General features: G+C 37.4%; 1 protein-coding gene, 1 long non-coding RNA gene and 1 pseudogene across 3 annotated transcripts in view; 1 reads left to right on the top strand and 2 right to left on the bottom strand.

The window, feature by feature from the left end:
• LOC139933872 (uncharacterized) overlaps window positions 1-5,725 on the bottom strand; it is a 28,289-nt gene extending 22,564 nt beyond the window's left edge. For both annotated transcript variants that reach the window (XM_071928117.1, XM_071928116.1), the window contains exons 1-5: window positions 5,623-5,725; window positions 3,459-3,565; window positions 3,063-3,129; window positions 1,330-1,581; window positions 318-587 (exon numbers count right to left, since the gene is read on the bottom strand). In XM_071928117.1, coding sequence (XP_071784218.1) covers window positions 318-587; window positions 1,330-1,581; window positions 3,063-3,129; window positions 3,459-3,565; window positions 5,623-5,640 — 714 coding nt within the window. In that variant the 5' untranslated portion in view covers window positions 5,641-5,725. The remainder of the gene's footprint in view (window positions 1-317; window positions 588-1,329; window positions 1,582-3,062; window positions 3,130-3,458; window positions 3,566-5,622) is intronic.
• A 264-nt stretch (window positions 5,726-5,989) lies between these two features.
• Window positions 5,990-12,692, bottom strand: LOC139952821 (uncharacterized; annotated as a pseudogene).
• A 4,983-nt stretch (window positions 12,693-17,675) lies between these two features.
• On the top strand, window positions 17,676-20,221 carry LOC139933879 (uncharacterized). Its single transcript, XR_011785639.1, has 3 exons — window positions 17,676-17,787; window positions 18,677-18,745; window positions 20,050-20,221. It is a non-coding gene; the product is annotated as an uncharacterized lncRNA (long non-coding RNA).
• Window positions 20,222-21,703: the final 1,482 nt, after the last annotated feature.

The following is a 21,703-nucleotide window of genomic DNA, read 5'->3' on the forward strand; positions in this document are numbered from 1 at the left end:
TGCGGCCTGTCCGCTTCCAGGACGATGGTATTCATGAGTTAAAAAAGTATTATTCTGGGGAGAGCAAGGCCGGTCCGCGTCCAAGCTGCTGATATTCATGACCTGAAAACTTACAACTTGTTTTTTCATGAGACTTATTGTTATAACAACACTAGGGCCCGGCATGGATAACTCATTAAACTTTGCCCGCGCTTCGATGCACATGGCCGTTCTTCCGTGGACTGTCCTTAGCAACGCACTATTTGCTGTCCAGTCTGCGGCTTGTCTGCAGAGGAACGCTCGGGCGGTTTTGACAAGGCGCCTTAATGTCTACAAACCTGAAGTACGCATGTGGCTGGTTCCTCATGTGTTGCTGAACCCCCAATTGAGGTTGGTGTATCTCTGACTAAGGTTGGTGAACCCCCTCCTGACTTCTTCTGATCAGCCTCATGATGAGGTACAGAGGCTAATGTTGGTTTGAAACACTGATCCTCAACCCCTAGTGCCTCTTGCTGCTGATGTGTGCTCTTGGGACTAGTGGTTACTTTACTCAGACCCTGCCTGGCTTCTTTATCCGCTTCAATATTCTTCAACAGGTAACTTCTTGCCTATGGTTCAGCAAAAGATATAGTGATACGAATTTTGAACAGTGGGTACTTATAAACCCTCTCAAAATTACTCCAGGACAACTTGTGGATAGACTTCTCCACAGTTACTTTTTGAATGTAGGTATAGCTTCCTTGGTCACTTTGGATAAATAAGCAGCAACATTTTAACTTCATTTTGTTAATAGTATAATTGAAAAGCCTCAACCCAAAGCTATCGTTAAATTTTGTTTTAGGTTATTTTACTCTTAAAACTAATGATGAATGTAGATATTTGTCTCAGATGTTCACTTTTAGGGCTGATATTGGTTCATTGATTGTACAACAGGCATGGAGAGTTATGAATATGAGACCCATTTTACATAGTACATTGCAAGGTTTTACAACAGGCATTCTGCAGGCATCTGCAGCCAACCATGCCAGAAACACATGAGCAAACCCTTTCCTTAACTGTGTTCTTTTACATGCATTACACCAAAACACAGGACCTACATGGGTTTACATCCAGTCCAACCACACAAAGCAATAATGGTTAAATGTCTGGATCAAGAACACAAATGTTATGACTGGGACTCAAACCTAAAATAAGCTGATTAGAACACCATAACTTGACTCTAGAGCTCTACATGTATACCGTCCAGCAATGACACTACACAATCAACTCCAACAGTAAACACAAAGCAACTCATACAGATAGTATTAGATGGTTTTACCACAAATCTTCCTAGATTGACCATACATGTACCTTCTTCTCTTGAAGTCTCGCTTGGCGTGCCTGAGCTGCTGCCTTCTCTCTCTGTTCCGTTTCCCATTTTTCCTTCTCTTGTTTCTTCTGCTCTGACAGTGAGAATCGACTGACTACATCCTTTTGCAGAAATTTACTCTTATCCTCTGTTAATGAAGAGTGTTGTTCTGTAGTTTCCTTTGGAGAGCTAGATAGAGATGAAACTGGTGGTAAGGTGATTGGGTGATTCCCTGCATCCGTTCCTGGTCGGGTCTGGCAAACAAACATGAATAGTACTAATCAAATTTCAGTTCTTATACAGTTATAAACATGTAGTGTCATTTATATACAGTCATCTCGCATCACTTATGAAATAGCTCTTTGTTAAGGTTGTTTTACAGGGTTAGGGTTATTTATAGGGTGTTGCAGCACAAGCAGCAGCAAACAATGCCGGCTATGACCTTAAGTTGCATCAATTTTTTTCCCAGTAACGTGTACAAATTTAAACACTCAGTGTATTTGTGTCCCAGTATTAATGTTACCAAATACCTTACAGGCTATTATAGCAAAGGACCCATGAGCCTTACTTAAAATTACAAATGCATTTATTATCTTCACAGGTACTCAAAGAACAAGCAAAAATCTGCAAAGATTGCTGTTCAACTGTAAGCCATCCACTTCACAGAACCTTGCTCCATTGATTGCCATATAAGCTCATAGGAGTTGCATTGAGCTAGTTTTAGGCAAGGAAGGTATAAAACATGGACTTGGCTTTTACAAATGCACTTCATAGACTCGAGTGCTTCTAAAAATTTGAAGTTTAAAGACAGTGGACACTATTGGTAATTGTCAAAGACTAGTCTTCACAGTTGGTGTATCTCGACATATGCATGAAATAACAAACCTGTGAAAATTTGAGCTCAGCCGGTTGTTGAATTTGCAAGACAATAATGAAAGAAAAAACACCCTTGTCACACAAAGTTGTGTGCTTTCCGATGCTTGATGCCCAGACCTTAAATTCTAAACTTGAGGTCTTGAAATCAAATTCTTGGAAAATAAATTCTTTCTCAAAAACTACGTCACTTCAGAGGGAGCTGTTTCTCACAATATTTTATACGATCCATCTCTCCCCATTACTTGTAATCAAGAAAGGTTTTATAATGATAAATATTTTGAGTAATTACCAATAGTGTCCACTGCCTTTAAGGAACGCTTTTTTTACAATGAAATGTTACAATGACTTATGTACATACGAGGAAACATTGATTCACATGTACTCTCAATTGGCTTGCAACACTTTCCTAAGTTTACTTCACTGAAGGATTAGTGCCGGTGTATAATTTATCATATCAAACAGTGGACTTTCCGAGTGATCTAATCATTTCTTTACCAATCATAATTACAAAGTGTTTGATCAAGTATGCAACCTGAAGTTTGTCCTACAAAAACAGGAAGTTAAAAAAATTAAAAATCAGGGCTTAATTATGGCAAGGCTTACTGCTGAATTGTTTAATTTAATATGAACCATAGAATCAGGCGTCTTATTTAAAGGGATCCATCAGTAAGCAGTGTTAGGACACTGGGCCTGGCTGTACACTCCTAAGTAGTTGAGATTGTTTTAGAATAGCTTAGAACCAATCTAACAGGAGTATAAGTGTTGTAAGTTGCTTTGATGCAATTTGGCTTGATAGAGCAAACAAATTAATATTATTATTAAAATAAAACACATAAGAAAATATTTGAGCTGTACTGACCTCTTGGCCTTGTATATTAAGACTCAGCGTCGGTGCTGAATGCATAGGAATCTCATCTTGCAATAACCTGAAAAGATAAATTATCAACAACTTGTAATAATTTAGTGACAGCTTGGTTGTTTTCTTTGAGAAAACAGCAAACAGTTGAATTGTATGTTTATAAAAAAGAGATTTTGTGGTCATCTACAGTTAGAGCGCTGGTGCGCAAGGTTTAATCTAATGTTACTTGAAAGATCCATACGACACATATAACAGTGTTGGTTCTAAAAGTTGTTTTTTTGTTTTAGCTCAACCTTAATGTAAAGGTGTCAATGTATCATCAACACTGCTTTGGGGTGATTTTCATACAAAAATAACTTGTTTGTACAGCAGGACAGTACATTTCGACTGACTTACCACTCTACAGCATCATGAACAGTAAGCTTTCCAAAACTTACTGCTGCTTGGCATCGTTCCAATGTAAACCCCATTCCAACAAGAGTGGCTAGCAACGAGTCCATTGTCTATATGTAAACAAATCATATGACAAACAACATTACTGAATATAAATATATACCAGCTAGTTTCTGTGAGAACTAGCGAAAAATGACCTAGATGTAAAAAGATGTGCACTGTGCTTGTAATATGGATTGGCACTTTTAAATCAACCATTTTCTCCATGCGTATTGTTAAGTGTTTTGTTGGCAAGGAGAGATTGTGTATCAAAAGGTAGCTGGTATGCACATGAAAAATAAAAAAATGTGTTGAATTTATATTTGTCGGCTTCCAGGAGTTTTCCTTGCCAATGCAGAAGTTTTGTTGTAGAAATCTACATGTTGGCTTGAACATGAAGAATACGTAGGTAACATAATACAAATAAGTTTAGTATTTTTGTCAAAGTTGGCAGCAATTTTATTTGATTAATTCACAGAGAAATGAGAATGGTGGATCCAAAAGTTGTTGATTCTTTTATTCTCTTTCTATGAGATGATTTAGCTCTTTGAGTGGTGATGATTTAGATGATGTCCCTAGTGCCCTAGAAAAAACAAAATAGGATATTTCAAAAGAGTCATTTCAAATGATCATTGATCATTAAAATGTCAGAGCAAAATGGTTTTGAGAGGTTCAGCAAATTCCAGAAGGAGGGCTATGTTGTATCTACAGAGTATCTTACAAAAAAGTACAGCAGCAAAACAACATTCAATCGGTTAGATTTATATTTGTTTCAAAAGGCAAAACAACATTCGATCGGTTAGATTCGTACTTGTTTCAAAAGACATAAACGAGAACGACACAGAAAAATAACAGCACAGGATTGGTTGGATTCATAAAAACACATGTTCTAATTATGGAATGACGCGATATAACAATTAATATTTTTGTATTTACAAGTACAAATTATCACAGCCCACCTTGTTAACCTTTAAATGGCTCGCTTTTAACATTGGTCACATCACAGTAATTATTACAGCCCACCTTCGATACATGTCTAAAACGCGAAATTTTCATTTCGTTTGATTGCATAAAAATCCTATACTACTCCAATGTACCTAACTTTATTCCTTACATTTGTGGAATTCATGACACATACCAGTAACATGGCTTACCAACAAATGATGACTTTATCCAGATGTGATGATTTGAAAAAAGCAACAACAAAAAAACATGTACAAAATTCCATCAACGCTTGTCGTTCAAGGGCATCTTTTAATGATTCTTTAGCGATTCTATTTAAGGTTAAAACAAACACAGAGGATGGCATGTACGATACAACTAGACTACAACAAGTTACAACCCTGGTCATGCTGGGGGTGGTACTGGTAGCTCTAGTTGGCGCAAAACCAAAGGTCAAGGATACACAAAGAGGAATTGCCTTATTTCTTGTCCCCACTTTTCTAACCTCAGCTGTCTACCTCAGTTCTCCCATTATGTGCGATGCCATAATTAATACAACATGTATTAAAGGAACACGTTGCCTTGGATCGGACGAGTTGGTCTATAAAAAGCGTTTGTAACAGTTTTTTTTTATAAAATGCATATGATTGGAAAGATGTTTTAAAAGTAGAATACAATGATCCACACAAGTTTGCCTCGAAATTGCGTGGTTTTCTTTTTACTGTGCGAACTAACACGGTTGGCCATTTATATATGGGAGTCAAAAATTTGACTCCCATAAATGGCCGACCGTGTTAGTCGACGAGGTAAAAGGAAAACCGTGCAATTTCGAGGCATGTTTGTGTGGATCATTGTATTCTACTTTTACAACATCTTTCTACACATATGCATTTTAATTTTATAAAAAACGGTTACAAACGCTTTTCAAAGACCAACTCGACCGATCCAAGGCAACGTGTTCCTTTAAATAAACTATTGACTGATGAGAAAAGCCAGGGCGTCGATGTGACAATTGCAAAATAAGCACAACGCAAAAAGCAAAGTCAGAAAGTAGAAACATTCTGATTCAACATAACAACAAAAAGGTGAAACTAAAGTGAAGAAGAACAGTGAAGAGCGGGGCAAAAAGTTGTCAAAACCTTTACAGCACTAAGAGGAGGTCGGTCTTTCTCCCAGGTTAACTTACCTGACTCGCAGATGCCATTTTTAATAACTCTTTAAGAACAAATTAAGTACTCAGGACTTTACACATTACCAAATCATGACAGACATTCGTCATGTTCGTAAAGGGCGCCATCAAGAGTAAAATAATGCAACCGAATTGTATTGTTAAACTCGTCACCAGTCCTCATAGTAATGAAGTCCCCCGTGCCCCCGCCCCTTAACCCACCTGTCCCCATATAAAACAAAATGTTTTCTCCGGCCAAGTTTAATTAAAGAAAATGTGTTTCATACATTATCACAAACTCTATTTTATTATATAATCTGCATTCATAAATTCTCACAAACCCTATTTTATGATAAAATTTCAAAAAATATTTTATTTATTTCCTTTCATTATCTACACATTAAGGCAGTAACAATCTCAAATTTCCATTTTAAACACCATGTGATAGAACCTGCGATAAGTATCTTTTTAAAAGACATAATTAATTCAGGTTAGTGTAAATTATTGCAAGTTTAAATGAAGTAAAAAAATATGTTGAATTAACTTGATTAAATTGTCTAAATAATGTAATACATGTATAAACAACCTGTTGTTAGTTTGAAAATGCAGTCTGTACGACAGTTCCAGCTGTAGTTAAAACTTGTTATGGTGGGAAAGATTGGACATTTCTTAGTCAATAGTCTGGATACAGATTTATGCAAAAACCAAAATTGTTTGGGCACGCTACTTCGCTATACACTACAATCATGGAGGAAGGAAATTCAATCCAGTCATGTTGATAACTCTTACTTTCAACTTTAATTTGAAGAGAAAAGCAACTGTATTTGACATTGTATTAAGCATCACTTTAAAATATGATGATTGCATTCTTAGAACATCTGGGTCAAAATGGAACCAGATCCAGGTCTAGGGGGCCTGGCACAAATTATAAAACACTTGCCTGGGGAAACACATCTAAATGAAATAAGGACAAAATTGAACTTATATTCTGCGTATAAGTTGGAGTCATTTTCACTAAATGACAAATATTCCAAGTCATATTGACCCAGAAAGTGGTCAGACTCCATGGAATTGGATCCGGATCAATTCTCATCCGGATGTTTCTAGAGTACAGTATTGCAACTCTTATTGAGGCCCACCAGAATTGGAAACTTCCTTCAAACAAAAAATAATCAATTAACTTTTTATATTGGTTTACTTGCCCATTTCCATATGTGTCTTTGCAAATTAATTTGTTTCTACTGATCTGTTTCCTATTATTTCCATGCGATACTTCTAATTCAAAAAACTAAAACAACAATGAATGTAGTGTTCTAATCAGGAGTTGAATACATTGTCTTCGTAGTGCTAGTTCCATTTGAGAAACAGAGTATAGCCTGACTTACCCGGCTATCTGATTCATTTGGTTATAATAACTGAAAGAACACTATTGGACTAGCACCATGGTGAATCAAACATTGTAAGTGTTTTCCTTGATGATGCTTAAGAGACATCTAACATTTCTGCCCTATTTTCCCAAGCCGAAGTGCCTCTGAGTAAAATTTCATCACAGAATATTCTGGAATGAATCTGTACTCATAATGGGTTGATATATTGTGAGCAAACAAAGCAATGAGAATGCTGAACACAATTGCCTAATTTGGCAATCGAATGGTTACACATTTATGTATCAATACAAAAATACATTTATTTGATTTACTGACACTTAGATTATCATTAAACCATGGATGTATTAAACTTCGATGGATACAGCTGGGTAAATTTGTTTTTACTATAAATATTACTATAAATATTACATTCTAATAGTAATTGGGAAAAAAGAAACTTTCAAGGCCTCAAAATACCTGTGCAGGAAGCATTGAAGCAATCTTTACAGCTTAAAATGTAAGAGGAAAACTTCAACTAGGGAAAACACCCCCAACCAAATGCAATGCACAATCCAGAGTCTACAGAGATGTGAAATGCAATGCACAATCCAAAGTTGGGTTTGAACCAGAGTCTACATAGATTTGAAATGCAATGCACAATCCAAAGTTGGGTTTGAACTAGAGTCTACAGAGATGTGAAATGCAATGCACAATCCAAAGTTGGATTTGAACCAGAGTCTACAGAGATGTGAAATGCATTGCACAATCCAAAATTGGATTTGAACCAGAGTCTAAAGAGATGTGAAATGCAATGCATGGAAATTAGTCTTGGTCAGCATGTGAAGCACTATATTTACAACTGTAATTATGTTGTTTGGTTGTGTATTAAGCGCAGAAATGACAGGCGCATGGTATACAAAACAGGTGTTTTATGCTGCATAACTATTAGAAAGATGCATGGTGTACAACACAGGTGTACTTTAACCTGGATCATCTTCGCTGATAGTAGTGCTCTTTATATTTATAGCAGACTGATTTACTGTGGCAGTATCTGTTGCACTCACATTGACATCTTGAATGGAGAGACGGTTTGTTTCATCATTCATCAATGTCTTCTGTCCCATCATCATTAATTGTATCAATTCCTTCTTCTTTGTCATCCATCTCTTCCCCCTCAATGCCAGAGATCTGGCTCAGCTGTGAAGGTGCAACCTCTTGTTTGTTTATTAATGACGGGGCATCAGATGATATGTTTGGCTGTGATGAATCAGTGGATAAGTTTGGCTGTGATGGATCGGTGGATACGAGAAAGGATGAATGTGATGCAGACTGTAACAACGTTGTCTCATCAATAGTGTCAGCATCTTGGATAACCTCACTTCCTTGTTGGGACGAGGAGCTTCCGTCTTCCACATGAACCCCATCACCAAGATCCATCAGATGTTTATGTATGAACTTAAGATCATCATAGTGTGGAGGAGGTATGAGGGTGTCTTCACCCTGTAATGTCCAGTCGGTGTTCTCATCTAATCCAGAGATGGTGATTGGATTGGAGTATACAGCTTGGTCATAGCAAGGTGGATCATCGTGTAAAGGGATGCCATCAGCTAAGTCCCGCAATCCAGCTTGGTTTTCAACTTGAAGCTGCCGAAGTCGCCGTCTTGCCTTAGTCTTTCTCACTGTTTGGTTAATAACAAAGAGCAGAAAATCATGGCTTTATTTCGCTAATCATTTTTGCAAAATCATCCATAAAGTGATCAATACTTCTGTGTTCTGAACTATGAGCTAATTCATGAATTCTTTTTAATATCCAAATCATTTTAAATCATTTTGACCATTTGAATGAAGCAAAATGAAATATTCTACTTTATCCCACACAATGGAAGCACTTTATTAAATCAAAGCACACAATGAAACTGAATCCTTTTCTCCAAAATCAAAAATGTACTATTTCAATATCAAAACATGTCACCATTTTTTGCTGTTGTTGATACACATTACAATTTGATCCTGTGCCTAATTATTCTTCGGGCTTTAATTTTAAAGATCAAATTTATATTGAGATGTTAAGACTTAAGAGACAAGGTCCATTTTGGAGAAAAACATTCTACCAGTTATAACAATGATAACTTACAATTACTGCAGCCATAGCAGCATACAATAGTCCAAGTAATCAGAGGAAGTATGAAAACAAGCAAAAGAACAATCACATTTGCAGGCCCACCTGTAAACAAGCACAATCAAGCAGGAGTTCAAAACACAAAATAATCAAGCTTTACTTTATTGCAGCCGCATTGTAGCCGCACTTTGATTGGAGCCTTTAATTCCTTGCACATAGGTAACCAGGATTGTATAGCTCAGCAGCTGAGACAGGTGACATAAAAACCATCTATGCCTGTAACCTCACTTTACCATGAAGCAGACCATGCTACACTTACTTGAATTTGCACATGTTCTTCCAGAAAAGCCTGACTGACACACACACTTGTCCAAGACACACTTGCCGTCATTCAAACATGGAAAAAGGGTCTCGTTCTTGCATGAACCTGAATTAGAAAAATCACAGAAAAGAACCATCATTTACAAACCATTATGTTGGACAACAATATTTGATCTTAAGGTTCACTGGGTCCTACAACCATGGTCGGATCCATTGTGTCCAATAAACTAGGTCCAGTACAGTGTCCTTAAAAACATTGTTTGACACATGTGTTTGAAGTCATGTTTTCGTACCCAGTATAAACTGTATGCTCCCTTCCATGTCTGACATTAAACATATTTAAGTTACTCAAAAGGTAAACCATAGGATAATGCCAAACCTGACACACAAAAATATGTTTAAACATACAGCAATTTGTTGTCTAGCTTCCTGATGATAAAAACATTAAACCTACTAACCAAAGAAGGTGTGTTTTTTCACAGTTGATTGGATGAAAAAGTAGAATTATCACTGGTTGAAAAATATTGAATGAAATCAAGTACTATATTTAAGTTGTAAAGAGTAACTAAGCTTTGAGATTCAGTAACAAGCATGGCACAATCCTTCGTTGATGGTGCACCTGTTTTGTCACTTAAGAACCGTCCCAACTATAGTTTGGGTACATGAGTCATATTTCCTCATTAACAAAAGGCAGTTTATGTTACCAAAATAATTTTACCTGCAACAGATGAATGGGTGAACATGAGCAACAGGACGATATGACAGTTCAGTATGTCTGTACACGATCCCATGATTGTATTTGAGTCACAGTTTGAAATTTGAAAAGAAGTGTACACCATAAACAGCTATCCCAAACCACGCAATACTTCCTCTATTGACTTGTTTACTACCTTACTTGTGTCTACATAAAAAACATCCTACTTGCACAGACCCTGCACAGAAGCATGTAAAGCTTATGAGGTTAGACCATGGAGGTAGCTGTCTATGTGTTAGTATGGCGTTATTAACAAAAGGCCCAACAGTGACAAAGCTTTTTTTGTATCATGGTCCAGTGCACAAGAATACAAACACACTTTTGTTAGTCCTTGTTTGGAGAAAGTTCTGAAGTGAACCCCTGAAAGTTTATAAAGCCTCCATGGCTAACCCAAGATTAATTTGTAAAATTAACCCAAACAATTTAAAGTTATAATTATACACACATTGTTTGATTAAGTTGATTATTTCTTTGGGTTTATTCAGTTTAGGCCCACAGTGGCAGGAATAGTTTCCTTACTGATCCGTCTATAATTCGCTGGCTTTTAGATACATATCAAAAATTATCCCAGATCCACTTACACCCATATGGAAGCCGTCTGCATCCCCATGGTGTACATGAATAAAGGAAATGGTACATGAATACTGTCATGTCACTGATCTGCAATGGCCATACAATGTGCACACAGCAATGGATACAGAAAGATTGTCATACCACGAGTCCATCTAGGCCATACACTGTGCACACAGCTATGGGTACAGAAATATTGTCATGTCACTGATCTGCAATGGCCATACACTGTGCACACAGCAATGGGTACAGAAATATTGTCATACCACGGGTCCATCAAGGCATACACTGTGCACAAAGCAATGAGTACAGGAATACTGTCATGTCACTGATCTGCTATGGCCATACCCTGTGCACACAGCATTGTGTAAAGGAATATTGTTGTTACATGGGTCCACAAGGCCGTGCACTGTGCACAAAGCAATGGGGTACAATAACATTGACATATCAAGGGTCCATCAAGGCCAGTATACTATGCACGAAGCAATACTGCAGATCCAAGGGTCCATAGCACAAAACTGAATGATCCATCTTCTCATATACTGTGTACAAGCAATGTGCAAAAGGAATATTATTGACATCTCAGGTCCACTAAGGCCTGTTCCCTGTGCCCAAAGCAATGGGTACACACACTTATGTGGGCGTTCCAGAATTGTTTAAAATATGAAGCCAAAAAAAACATACCCAAAACCAACCAATATCTACACAGCTCCTCATTCCACCATCCACGGTTCATATCTGCCGTCCATGCTTCAAGTCTGCCGTCCACAACACAATGGTCCGCCGTGAGTTCAACAACTGTGACCAAGACAGCTTGAAGCAGAAACCTCACCACTCAAGACATCGCTACAACTGAACAGATACAATCAAATACAAGACATTCAACTTTAGACAGCTCAACACCACTTCATACATAAATGTTTGTTATTTAACTCAACAAAAAGGCAATACATACATTATGAATTCAAATTGAGTGTCTTGGATAAGGTGGCTAACAGTCGTAAAAATTTCATCTATCAACGTCCATTTCAAAAAATTTCTAGCGTTAAGGAGGGCCAAAACATGAGATTTTCTGTATGTAAGAGTGTTAACTTTCATATCCGTAATTTATAGCGTATTCGCAGATTTCTAACTCAGTCGTCATGCCATCATGCTGTCAGATCTTTGGTTCTTTCTCGCATTGACTACGCCAACACACTAATGTCCGGTGTCAGAGAAGTAGATCTCGAGCGTCTACAGCGCCTTCAGAACAAAACTGCTCGTCTTGTGTTTGCCTGTGGCAGAAAACAACATTCCTCTGACCTGCTTAGATCTCTTCACTGGCTGCCAGTATGAGAAAGAATCAAATACAAAATCCTTCTGTATGTTTACAAAAAATACCTTACAGAAAACTTCATCCTCTACAATGCTGGTCATTCAGAAGACCATAGAAGGCTCCGCTCTGCTTCTGACGTCACACGCTTGGTTGTTCCTCGCTCCTATAAAAAGGCTGGAGACAATTTTTTGTTTCAATGCAGCTCCTAAGCTTTGAAACCGACTGCCTATGTGACGTCAGAGAAGCAGAGTCTACTTCAAGGCCTGTATGCTTCATTTTTGAAAGGGCAAGGACACCAAGGCATTTTCTCTTTGGCAAAGGGCACCCTCTGAGGAAATTCTAAATTTCTATTACAGCATTTCAAGGGCACCAAGGCAATGGCAAGGGGCAACAGAGGCAATCGCCTCCGTTGCCTCCGTGAAGTATCAGGCCTATACTTCGATCTTCAAGAGGTCTCTCAAAACTTTTGTGTTTCCCTACTGAGAGCCTCTTGTAGTTTTCTTTTGTTTTGTTTTCTACTTATGTTATTTTGTTTTTCTTGTGAGGCGCTGTGTTAATTGTAGAGCGCCATAGAAATGTTAATTATTATTATAAGGATCACGGGGAGCTTTATAGTTTCTAAAAGTAGGCCTCGTACCCCATCATTATCGCTAGCCTAGCCAAAAGTATAGCCATGATAGTACCTTAGTTAGTACATGGAGGAATAATTCCTCCATGGTTAGTACTAGTGTATTGTAATTTGTAGTACTACATACTCATACGTAGTAAGTTGTAGTGCGACCGATAATCACTGAACAAGAAAGCTATGACAAAAGTGACAAAAAGGAATCTACAGCGCCCAAGTTCTACCTCCATAGTTCTACCCCCATGCATGGTCTAATACAGAACCAAGACTTTCCCCACACACTCAATGCATTCGTAAAAATAATGCTTGTAAAATTGTATTGCCTTTTTTGTAAAGTTAAATTAAAAACTTTTACTTTTTACTAAAACTAAGGCAGTCAGTGCAAGTGAATGGACAGTAAATTGGTAACTACTTTTATACCATAGACTTACTCTATGCTTATACTTATGTTACTCAAATAATAATTAGCACAAATAAAACCTTACCTTGCATGGTATTTAAGTATGCATGCCAATACAATCAATATGGGTACAGGCTGTTGTATAAAACTAGTTTACTTACAAACGATTGCTTTCTGTTATTCTGTCAGCTAACTTTCACCGTCACGACAGCGTGCAGCTAGCCGTAGCCGGCCAATCATTGTCTGATTGTCCCAACTACTATTTGGGTAGTAAAGTTGTCACGATCCGATCACCGCGTCGTTAGCCTTGATTAAAGACCTTTTGTGTAGGTTGTCAAAATTGTACTCACAAGAGAGCGCTGTCCCTCCTCCACGGGAACGATCCCGAGCGAGCGGTAACAGCACCCTCTTGTGTAAAAACGATGATAATTAACATGAGAAAGGTCTACACCAAGCAAGACAAGCAAGAGGAGAAGGCGCCGGGATCCCAGCTATAGTTGGGCCACCCAACTGTAAATACCCAAGTTCATGTGACAAGTCTATGGCGTGTCAAACGTTGCATTATTCGATAATGTACAATATATGTGCGATGTTTCTCATATATATGCGATAATTGTCACATATGTGCGATATTCATTTGATGTATGCAATAAATGTAATATATATGCAATAAATGTAATATATATGCAATAAATATAATATATATGCAATAAATTGTAATATATGTGCGATAAATTGTAATATATGTGCGATAAATTGTAATATATGTGCGATAAATTGTAATATATGTGCGATAAATTGTAATATATGTGCGATAAATTGTAATATATGTGCGATAAATTGTAATATATGTGCGATAAATTGTAATATATGTGCGATAAATTGTAATATATGTGCGATAAATTGTAATATATGTGCGATAAATTGTAATATGTGTGCGATAAATTGTAATATATGTGCGATAAATTGTAATATATGTGCGATAAATTGTAATATATGTGCAATAATTTGCAATATATGTGCGATAATTTGCAATAGATATGTGATATTTTTTAATATCTGTTTGATAATTTTGTAGTATATTATATGCGATCATTTGTATGCGATGTTTTGTGACGGTATACATATGCGATAATTTAATATACATGTGCGATGTTCATTCTTATATATGTGCGAAAACGGAATTGTGGGTTATAGTATGGCTTCCTGTCCACTTGATCCCGGTATCCGTAATGTTTTAGATCGGGCCAGACTATACTCTGGACGGTATAGTATGGTTCCTATGGTTCAATGAGATTGGCGTAGGGTTTATAGTGATGGTCAGGGTACGAGACTCGAGCAGCGTATTTCCGAAACAGCCAGCCAGCCGCGTATTCGGATAATAGAACACATACAGTACAGGGAGGTGACAAAATGTTGCATTTTGCTCAAATCTGAAGGTGAAGATCTGTTTTACTCGAACGAATTCTGCAATATTAGCATAATTTAGAATTTTTAATTGATAATATGTCAATTTCATAGCTTCACATGATTAAAAAATAATTTTTAAAAAGTGAAAAACATTAACAAAACGTCAAAAAATGACCCGCAAACAAAAAGGCAAAAGTATTTATTTTGTATTTTTTGCATTTTTTAATATGTCAAAAAAACATCACTGTGAAATACAAAACCATAACTTGAAAAGAATTTATACCCTTCGTTAAAACAAAACATTTAATTTGTAATCCAGAACTTTCAAGACTAATATAGTGGGCGTATCAAATTTTGGAGCTGGGTAAATTTGGTTCACTATCTAGTGGTTAATTAACCACAGTTATTCTGACGCCATTGTCAATGTACATTCCGCCCAATTACATAGACGGTGCACTTAAACACAATTTGAAAAGAATTTGAACCCTTCGTTAAGACAAAAAGTTGCTTTCTTGTTCCAGAACCTTGAAGGAAGATAGACTGGACGTATCAAATTTTGAGCTGGCTAAATTGGTCAACTATTATTGATTCTGCAATAAAAAGAAAATGTTTAAAGAAAATGTTTAAAGAAATTGTTTGTCTTATCGAAGGGTGTCACCACTTTTTGCTCGCGGCTGACATAACTATAAATGTGGTGACTAAGATTCAAAAAATTTGAAAAATGATTTTGCAAACAAGACACAGTTGAATTTTTATAGCACAAGAACTTTTAAATTTTATTGACAACAATTAAAAATAATCAATCATGAGTGTTTCAGATATAGCTCGGTAATTTACTAACTTTAACTGTTCTACGATTTAAAGTCACCTGGAAATAGAAGTGTTTTTCTTTCAAACATAAGAGTATATGCTTACGAACAATAAAACAATTTATTTAGTAATTGATAAGACAAACATTTTCTTTTTATTGCAGAATCAATAATAGTTGACCAATTTAGCCAGCTCAAAATTTGATACGTCCAGTATATTAGTCTTGAAAGTTCTGGATTACAAATTAAATGTTTTGTTTTAACGAAGGGTATAAATTCTTTTCAAGTTATGGTTTTGTATTTCACAGTGATGATTTTTTGACATATTAAAAAATGCAAAAAATACAAAATAAATACTTTTGCCTTTTTGTTTGCGGGTCATTTTTTGACGTTTTGTTAATGTTTTTCACTTTTTAAAAATTATTTTTTAATCATGTGAAGCTATGAAATTGACATATTATCAATTAAAAATTCTAAATTATGCTAATATTGCAGAATTCGTTCGAGTAAAACAGATCTTCACCTTCAGATTTGAGCAAAATGCAACATTTTGTCACCTCCCTGTACTGTATGTGTTCTATTATCCGAATACGCGGCTGGCTGGCTATTTCGGAAATACGCTGCTCGAGTCTCGTACCCTGACCATCACTATAAACCCTACGCCAATCTCATTGAACCATAGGAACTATACTATACCGTCCAGAGTATAGTCTGGCCCGATCTAAAACATTACGGATACGGGGATCAAGTGGACAGGAAGCCATACTATATCCCACAATTCCGTTTTCGCACATGATTATAAGAACGAACATCGCACATGTATATTAAATTATCGCATATGTATACCGTCACAAAACATCGCATACAAATGATCGCATATAATATACTACAAAATTATCAAACATATATTAAAAATTATCGCATATATTTTGCAATTTATCGCACATATATTACAATTTATCGCACATATACTACAATTTATCGCACATATATTACAATTTATCGCACATATATTACAATTTATCGCACATATATTACAATTTATCGCACATATATTACAATTTATTGCATATATATTACATTTATTGCATATATATTACATTTATTGCATATATATTACATTTATTGCATACATCAAATGAATATCGCACATATGTGACAATTATCGCATATATATGAGAAACATCGCACATATATTGTACATTATCGAATAATGCAACGTTTGACACGCCATACTAGTCAGGTGGCCGAACATGTCAATATCAATAGAGGGCGATATTCACGTTAACAGCAAGGACGGAGCCTGAACACGAATCCAAAGCCGAAGCCGTGGTTTTGAAAAGGGCAAAGGCTTACAGAATCGCCCTCAAGTGTGGAATCGCGACGGCCTCGGTGTTCCCAACTCAACAAACGTTTTTCATCAAGACTAACGGACATCAGTCAAACGCGCAATCATTGCTGCGGTTTCGATAAGCTAGTCTTTTTTTTGTCGCAGTGTACTCCACGCTGCCTAATTAATGTTGCTGATGCACTTCCCGTGGGGGCGCTCTGTGAGCAAAGAATCAACGACAAACGTTATGCAGACGATGTTTTTGGGGAAAAATGTTTCAAAGAATTCACCAAAACGAGGGGGCACACTTTCGAGTTAATGTGCTCTCCCCAAAGCGCTATCTACGGCAACTGAAACAAGTTATGGGACATTCTAAAGTTTGGGCGGATCAATCACATGACAAGTCAGGTGACTGAACTTTAACAGCGAGGACGGAGCCTGAACCCGAATCCAAAGCCAAAGCCGTGGTTTCGAAAAGGGCCAGGGGTATCAGAAACGCCCTTTATTGGTGGTACGTGGAGTAATTGCGACGGTATGTGTTTTTACAAACTCAACAAACGTCTTGCATCAAGACTAACGTACATCAGTCAAACGCCCATCAAACTGCAGTTTCGATTAGCTAGTCTTTTTTCTCCGCGCTGCTTCATGTTGCTGATGCACTTCCTTGGGGGCGCTATGATGAGCCAAGAATAAACTATAAACATCATGCAGACGATGTTTTTGGGGGAAAATGTTTCATAGAATTACACCAAAACGAGCGGGCACATTTTCGAGTTAATGTGCTCTCCCCAAAGCGCTACGGTAAGTGAAACACATTGAGAAAATATCGACTTGAAGTGAACAGGCAGTGGACAATATTATATTGGTAATTACTCATAAAACCTTCTTGCCTTGGTTTGGTAATTTATTCAAACAAAATGTATTATTACTTGTTGTAAGAAAAGGCTCCCATGGCTCCTCTGATTCTGAAGTAGGCCCTTATGTAGTTTTCGAGAAAGAAGTAATTTTCCTTTTTTCAACGATTTTGATTTAGATTTAGAATTTGAAGTCTCAAAATCAAGCATCCAGAAGCACACAACTTCGTCGTGTGACAAGCGTGTTGTTAGGGTTATTTCATTTATGATCTCGCAACTTCGACAACCAATGAGCTCAAATTTTCCCAGGTTTGTTATTTTATTATTATGCATGTTGAGATACATCAAGTGAGAAGACTGGTCTTTGACAATTACCAAAGTGTCTAGTGTCTTTTAAAAAGTGTTTTTTCTATTCAAAAAGTGATTTTACCTCCTCCCGGCCTGCTGCTGGACATGCTAAGCTTGAGAAAGACAGCAGTAGTTTTGTAAGCACTAAGAATGACTAATGTAAGGGGGGGGGTGACTTTGGTAGGTTAGGGGTGACTTTGGTAGGTAAGGGGTGACTTTGGTAGGTTAGGGGTGACTTTGGTAGGTTAGGGGTGACTTTGGTAGGTTAGGGGTGACTTTGGTAGGTTAGGGGTGACTTTGTAAAATAATGCAAGGGCTGGGGGTGACTTTGTAAGGTTAGGGTTAGGGTTAGGGTACAACTTAGTAAAGGGTGACTTTGTAAGGGGGCGACTATGTCATGGGGCAACTTTGTAAGGGATGACTTTGTAAGGGGGTGTGTGTAAGTCACCCCAAGTCACCCCTACTAAAGGGGGGGGGGACTCCATATATAAGGGGATGGTGTTGTCAGGGTACGACCTTGTAAGGGGTTTTGTAAGTGGATGACTTTGTAAGGGGGTGACTTTGTAAAGGGATGACTTTGTAAGGGGGATGACTTTGTAAGGTGTTGACTTTGTAAGGGGGTAAATTTGTTAGGGGGCATTACACATTTCTATAGCCTCACGCCACATGTGGTCGAATGCTAGCCGGACCAAGTTGTTGGGCCTAGGATGATCGAGGGCGGTCTCTTGGTCGCTAAGCTTTCCCCTGGACACGCTCGAAAAAACTTGAAGAGTTCCCCCTTTTACGAGGCATGAATATTTAAAACTTTACGAGTTTAATGAAGTAATGAGTTCCTTATTTCTCCTGACAGCATCCCAGAGAGAGAGGAACATTGGAACATATGGAAGAATTAAGCCTGCCCAAGCTACATCAGAGAACAGTAAGATCCAGAATCATGTTAAGAAAATTCCAGACTCCAATGTGATAATATAATAGATGTTAAATTTGCATTGATACATAGAATATTAGTTTTGCTTTTTTACCCATACACCGATGTGTGTTAGCACTGTATACTCAGTACTTTCCCGAGTCCTGTGAAAAAATATCACAGGCATGTTACTCGGGTGGGATTCGAACCTACGACCCTTGCAATTCTAGAGCAGTGTCTTACCAACTGGGATTTACTCGCTGCCAAAATATAGGATTAGAACTGCCTCTAGCTACCGGGCAACCTCAGTAATCTAGATATTTTTCACAGGACTCGGGGAAAGTACCGAGTATACAGTGCTAACACCAGGGGTCGAAATTAAGTGTATTTCCATGGTAGTCAGCAGGGCTAGTGACCAATAATTTTTAGTAGCCCTGATTAGATTTTGGTAGCCCGAAAGACACATTATGTCCCGCGTCACGGCTCAAACTTTACAATACACCAAAAACATAGTTCTTTATTGTTTGTGATGATGATTTTTGCATTATTTTTCCACTAACCCGTCGGGCTATCAAGCTGGAAAAATGAGTAGCCCGGCTGTTAATCTGGTAGTCCCGGGCTAGCGGGCTAGTGGCAATTTCGACCCCTGTAACACACATCAGTGTATGGGTAAAAAATAATAATAATAATAATAATGTGATTATACCTGGACAAATCTTCTTTTTTAATTGAAATAGATTAAGCTGTTGCAAACTGCTTACCAAGTCAAATTACCCCACTAAAAAGCCAATTTTAAACCTTACACTCTTCAAATTTGCTCAAATATATGAGGTGATAAGGTAAGATAAGATACACTGGGCTAGATGGGTTACCGGGCTAGGTGGGTCAACACCCAAACAGTACCCTATTCAGCACCCCGCAACGCAAACCTCAAACACCTTGAATCAAATACCTTTGGTTTTACCAGTCGCACTGCAAAACCCAGTACAAAAGCTTAACCGCCAAAATGACATTCCAGCTGCAGTGATTCAAATATCAAACAATTATTGCCCCTCCCATGTTATGTCTATAGCAATGCACATTACCTTTTAGCCATTTAGAGGAGTATTTTACCCACATATTGTTACACTTGCCTTACCCTCTTAGCTCCTAATTTATACACCTGGGTGGAGAGAAACAATTATGGGAAGTGCCTTGTACCAGGACACAAGTGTCGAATGACCAAAAAAACAAACCCACACTACACTGATTCAACCATCATGACTTCAGTCCAATACCTGAGCTAAACTTGACATCAATTATTATTGTCATTGCAGTTACTACATTTCCCATCAGCGGTTTGAGTGCACCTCCTACTGTATATAGAATGATGGTTCAACAGGATCTTAAAGGGACACACCGGCCGAATTGAGTGCACCTCCTACTGTATATAGAATGATGGTTCAACAGGATCTTAACAAGTATAACCTCAAGTCAGTTCATCATACAGTCACTGCAGGGGAACCTCTGGTAAGAATCTTGATTCTTCCTAACTCAAAAACAAGTTTAATGGCCCAACGTTTCCAGTCCACCCTATACGAGTCTTTCTAGAACACTTTAGTTACCTGTTCAGGTTTGTTGTGTTGTCATTTAGGCTTGGAGAAATACTCTGGTAGGTTGGAAATGTCAGGCCATGTAACTATTTGTTTGCATTTACACCACACATGTAGGTCCTTGGTTGGTAAGCAGTTTGCACCAGTTTATTCTTTTTTTCTCAGGCAGGGGGAAATTATTCATTGTTTTGGCTAGTTCCCCAAGTTTCTTAACACTACTCTTCCAAATGAGGGAACAGTGGCTGTTTTGTATGCAGTTGGAGCCTGCGTGATGCAGACGTGATTATATGCGTTTTCTGAGTGCACATCTCTTTGGTACTAGGCCTGGGTGACTAATGAAATTGACTACTCGACTAGTCGCACCTGCCAATGTGTACCACTAGGCAAAGTAAAATTTAAGTTTTGGTTGGGGAGGAGTTGAGTGTTACTTTAGTTTTGAAAACTGTATTCGGTGGTACTACAACCTTCCTATCTAGAACTACTTGCTGTACAACGTAACTTGCGTCTTGATTTTTCTTAATTTTTCCTAGAACCTTGTCACCTCTTGGAACAAACTTTTTAAAATCTATACTTTGGGTAAATATTCCAACAACTATCCAGAGGCTGCAAAATATTATTTTATCTAACTTGCCCCTTGATTCTCCTCCAAATCCATTTTTAGTTTACAATAAATTTAAAATAATTGTCTGTGGTTACCTTATAATTAATTACCACTACCCTTCCATTTTAAACAAAGTCTTTTATTTTCTAAAGAATTTTATTTATATTCATATTTAGTTTTATTCAACAGATCAATGGTATGTGAGACAACTTCTCTGTGCTGTTTTTCTTCTTTATTCAGCAAGGAAGAGGCATAACACAAAGCTAATGCATCCTTGTTCCCCCCCCCCGTTTTTAATTTTTTGTTTAAACGTTTTTATTAAAGTACATAGATCCCCTCAGCACCACAAAGTCCTATACTGCTAGAAGTGCAACCCGAAACAATTGAAAAGGGAAAGACTAAGCTCAAGTTCCCTTGTGAATCCATGCAATTTGTAATAAAATTTTAATTCAAGTAAAAAAAAATACTTGGTAAAGTTTTAATCATTTGGGCTTGAACAAAGCAAAAATGACTGGAGTGGGATGTGAACCCTCGTACCAGTACTCTACCAAGTGAGCTATCCAGTCATAATATGTTGGTTGGCCCCCTATTAGTAGTTATCTTTATTTGGGTGTCAGTCAGAATTGTTGCCTAATAATATTTTAATTTATGTGCATGGTGTTTCCTTATTCTCTAAATTTGGAACTTTAAATTTAAAGTTTAATTGACTCAGAATTGACACAATTAAAATTCTCACAATTAGATGAAAAATATTGTAATTGCCTGTTAATACTTTAA

This window comes from Asterias amurensis, chromosome 2 (genome assembly GCF_032118995.1).
Source record: "Asterias amurensis chromosome 2, ASM3211899v1".
NCBI classification, from domain to species: Eukaryota; Metazoa; Echinodermata; class Asteroidea; order Forcipulatida; family Asteriidae; genus Asterias; species Asterias amurensis.